This window comes from Buceros rhinoceros, unplaced genomic scaffold (assembly GCF_000710305.1).
Source record: "Buceros rhinoceros silvestris isolate BGI_N320 unplaced genomic scaffold, ASM71030v1 scaffold5921, whole genome shotgun sequence".
NCBI lineage: Eukaryota > Metazoa > Chordata > Aves > Bucerotiformes > Bucerotidae > Buceros > Buceros rhinoceros.
Window position 1 is genome coordinate 42,004 of NW_010393584.1, and position 4,197 is coordinate 46,200.

General features: G+C 46.1%; 1 protein-coding gene across 1 annotated transcript; it reads right to left on the reverse strand.

Moving 5' to 3' along the window:
• Positions 1 to 425: 425 nt before the first annotated feature.
• RPS15A (ribosomal protein S15a) lies at positions 426 to 3,748 on the reverse strand. The gene is made up of 4 exons (XM_010144899.1): positions 3,562 to 3,748; positions 3,304 to 3,383; positions 1,702 to 1,787; positions 426 to 560 (listed from the first exon to the last, which is right to left on the reverse strand). Exons 1-4 carry the CDS (start codon positions 3,692 to 3,694, stop codon positions 467 to 469), a joined length of 393 nt encoding a protein of 130 aa, XP_010143201.1. The 5' UTR covers positions 3,695 to 3,748; the 3' UTR covers positions 426 to 466.
• Between the last annotated feature and the right edge of the window lie 449 nt (positions 3,749 to 4,197).

Below are 4,197 nucleotides of genomic sequence, written 5' to 3' on the forward strand. Positions count from 1 at the left end.
CTAGATCTTCTGTACCTCTAAGATCAGATATCCTCATTGCCTCGCTCCAAAAAACTTACAGAAAATAGCTTCTGGCAAGGCATCTTCTACCATTTAGCCAGAAGGTACAACTACAGAGCCACTCACGTGTGACTGTGGAGACACCTGTACCTAACGCGCAGGAGGCGATGCCGCCACGCGACAGCTGAGGGTGTAGATGAACACTGAAGCTGTCCTGTACAGTGACTTCTAACTGCCAACATGAGGTAACTATTAAAAGTACGTCATATCGCTAACAGAAACAGAAGCTGCGACCAGGCACAACGCGGAACCTGAACACCATCGGAAGTACAGCCGGACCTTAAGCACTACAGAAGAGCTGTCGGTTACAAGCACGTCACAGGTACCGTTCAAAGGCATTAAAATACCGACGGGAAACACCAGAGTCCATTTGAACAATTTATTAGTCTCCTCTTTTTTACAAGTTTTAGAAAAAGAATCCCAGGATTTTGCCTCCTGTGTGTTTTCGCCTAGCCTCCTCGTGGTCCATGATGCCAGCTGAGGTGGTCAGTACAATGTACCTGTCAGGAAAGAACAGACGGTCAGGTTACTGCTTTGCTCCACGCTCGCGCAGAGCTGACAAGAGTCGAACTGCGTCCCTGTACCACGACACTAAGATGCTTCTGTAAGAACAGCCCCAACAGGAGGAAGATCCAGTTATGAGACAACGGAATATCTTCCTCTGCAGCACAGAGGACATTCACAGGCTCCTGGTCTCCAAGTATTTTAGGTCTCAAGCAAGCAGTTTTCTTTTGCGTTCCCGCTGTAGAGTCAGCTCAGCTGCTGGAGCAGTAGCAACGCTGCAGTTTCTAGACAAAGTCTGCTTCTATTTTAAGCAGACATTTTTCTTCAGAGCAGGTAGAGTTGCCATGGTGCCAGACAGCTCCTCGACTCCGAGTGCTCTGTCTCTCAGCATTTTGAGCACCGTGTGCTGGTGCAGATGAGGGCCTGGATCTGGTCTGACAAACGAAGCAGCCTCAGCCATTGCTACTGCCAACATCTGGATCATCAGCACAACCCATCCGCACGGCTTCGTGTCTGAGCACCTCTTGTCCTATCCCTTTGTAAATACTCTCAAAATTAAGACCCTGAACACCCGTCAGCTATGCAGGAACAGCTAGAGCAAGCCGCTCATCACCGCAGCTTTACAACAGAGATGACAGGAACTGCTCATCCCGCCTCTGACGGGACAGGCTGCCTGAGCCCCCAAAGACTCTTCCAGCTCTCTCATCCTGGTGCACTGGGATTTATCACTCTTGGCTCAGTGAAGTTTGGGAAGGAAAAATATACTGCATAATAGTTTAAATGAAAATAGTACAACCTACTTCCATTGACCCAGTAACTTATGTGATTGCTCCCCCATCTATAAATAAAATTATTAATAGAATTAAAACAAGTGAGAGAAAAGTTCTATTTTCTCAGTAAACTGTAGAAATGGCGAAACCAGGATTTACCAAAGACAAGCAAAAATAAGTTCTGGATTAGCAATGCCCCTTTAAAACTGTGAAAAAGAGCACTGATATGGATTTTTGGACTGGTATCTACCTCTGCATTGATCAGAGAGGAAACGTGTCAGGGGAGTCTATCCCAGGCCACACAAAAGCGTAGTAAAAACCCCCACATTTGTTACACGGGACAGGGATTAAACTGCTCCATGCTTACCCGAACTGACGTGAAGGCAGCAGGTTGTTCTGCCACTTTTCCAAGTCCTTCAGCTGAACATCAAATCTGGGACTGATTACACCGCACTGTAAAACAGAATTCCATTACCAACTGGAGAACTTTATACCCGGGATTTGCACATTTGTCGCTCCAACTCACTGCAGAGACGCTGGCGTTAACAACTGCAGTTAAAATCCTTTTGGCAGCAGCAGGCTGGAGCACCAAGCAGCACACCCCGCTATCCACAGTACGGAACAGCACTTCCTCTCGGGTAAGCGGAGACTCTCACACAGCTGGAGTTAACCTCCAGCCCCATCAGCTCCTCCTCACTGAACCAGAGGGAGGGCCTCACACTGCTGCTGAAGCCAATCTAGCCAGTTAACGGCCAGACCCAGGAGAGCACACCAGCATACTGTAAACCACTGAAGACTGTTAAGCAGCCTGCACCATCAAAAATCCTGCGATTACTCGGGGAGATTCTACTTCTAACCAGCACACACAGCTAGCAAAACATATCCGTGGATTTTCAACAGGGAGACATTAACATGTGTCAAAGTTACTGAAGATTTCAGGTTAATCACACTACTTGCTGACCATGACCACTACTACCACCTCCAGTTCCTCCACTGGCTCCCGTTACCCGCGTGAATATCCAAGAGCAAAACAGAAGCAACCCCCTCCTGCACCAATGGACATTTTTCTGAACCAAGGAACTGTCCTAACCCTTGTTTCCCTATTGCAACTACTACAGAAGCATTATGTCCAGCTGCACCTCAGATCCATTATGGAATCGTCCCGGGAAGGTTCAAGAACACCATACTTTTATTACAGACACAGAACACTGGTAATCTGTGTTGTGACAGAATTCTCTGCCTACTATACTCAAGCACTTTCCAGCTGCAATACTTGTTCACCGTGCAGACAGCCCCAACACATTCTGACCAAGGAAATTCTTCTTTGGTCAAGAGCCACCTCGCACTTGAGTAGCTTAATCGGAAGTAACAATGGACTCCAAGTCATGACAGAATGAGACACCTCAATGTTTTGAGACAAAAGCATTTTAAAAATTTCCAAAACACAGGCGAGTACTTCGTGTACTGTAACCAAACGAGTACACGCTCCAGGAAATTAAAAGGCACTAACATAACATTCCACCTTCCCTCAGCTGCAAGCAGAGCACACCTAGCAGCACAGAAAGTCTTGTCTCCTCAGCAAGCACAGGATTAAACATCGCTATTCCTATCTCTTAAGACAAGTCTTCTAGATGGTGTAAATGCTGAAGCAGCTGAGAAATCACTAGGTAGCCAGAAAGTCTTTAAAGAGAGAGAGACAGACAGCCCTCGCAAGGGCGCGCTTGAAAATGTGAGCACCCCAAAAACGTGTCTTACGTAGTCAGTTTAAAAGCAACGTAGTCAACCACATCATTATGAGTTTAGAAAAAGTAACAGGCACTGATACCACTGATAATACCCATACGGCTCTCAGATACACGGATTCAACAAATACCACTTTCCAAGTAATTCTTTCATATCTGGAGCAGACAAACACTTAAACAACTTTAAACACCTTCCCAGAGAACTGGATTCAGAAGACAAATCCTACCTTGTTGAGTCTGCCTGTGAGATTGACAACAATCTTCCCAGCTCTGTGATCATCAATGATCTCGAACTCACCAATGTAACCTACAAGAGACCAGCAGACAGACTAATGAAGCAGGTAATACTGGGCTACACTAACACAACTCAATTAACTACGTTGAACGAACCCAGTTCAAGCACTTTGATTTTAGTCAAAAAGCGCAAGAGCATCCACAGAAACCATGAACCAGCGACACGCTAGCACTGCACATTCCAGACTTACCGTGCTTCATCATCACGGTTAAAAACCGAACGATTACTTTGGAGCACGGTCTGATGAGAACTTGGCGTTTCCCACGTTTCTCTGCATTGTTGATGCTTTTCAGAGCATCGGCCAGAACATTCATGCGCACCATGGTGCCTGGGGGGAGGAGGAGAGGCAGTTATGTACACCAGCTTTTCATCACAGAAGCTCCAAGCAGCAGCTTTTCCTTAAGAGTCATTTCAGAGAGCTAAGACTGACAGAAAGTCCCGTTAAACCTTAAAAAGCATTCTTAAGGCTAAAAGGCAGATCAAATCACATACCTGGGTAGGCTCAGGAGGATTCACAACTATCACGACAAGCTGGGAAATCTGACACACTCATTTCAACTTGGCTTTATCAAAGAAGACTTAAAAACAACCATCTAGACAACACCTCATCAGTATGACACCTTTCCCAGGTCAACCGTCTTGGACTTTGAAACCCAATTATGCCGTTATTTGCTGTGTTCATAAATTACGTGGTTTTAAACATAACAGATACCACTCGGCCTGCTTACTTAACAGGCATCAACTCTTGCATTCTCGACAGAAAAACAAGAGCACCCAGACCACCCCACGGCGTGCCATGATTTGGCACCGCTGCCCCACTTACTGT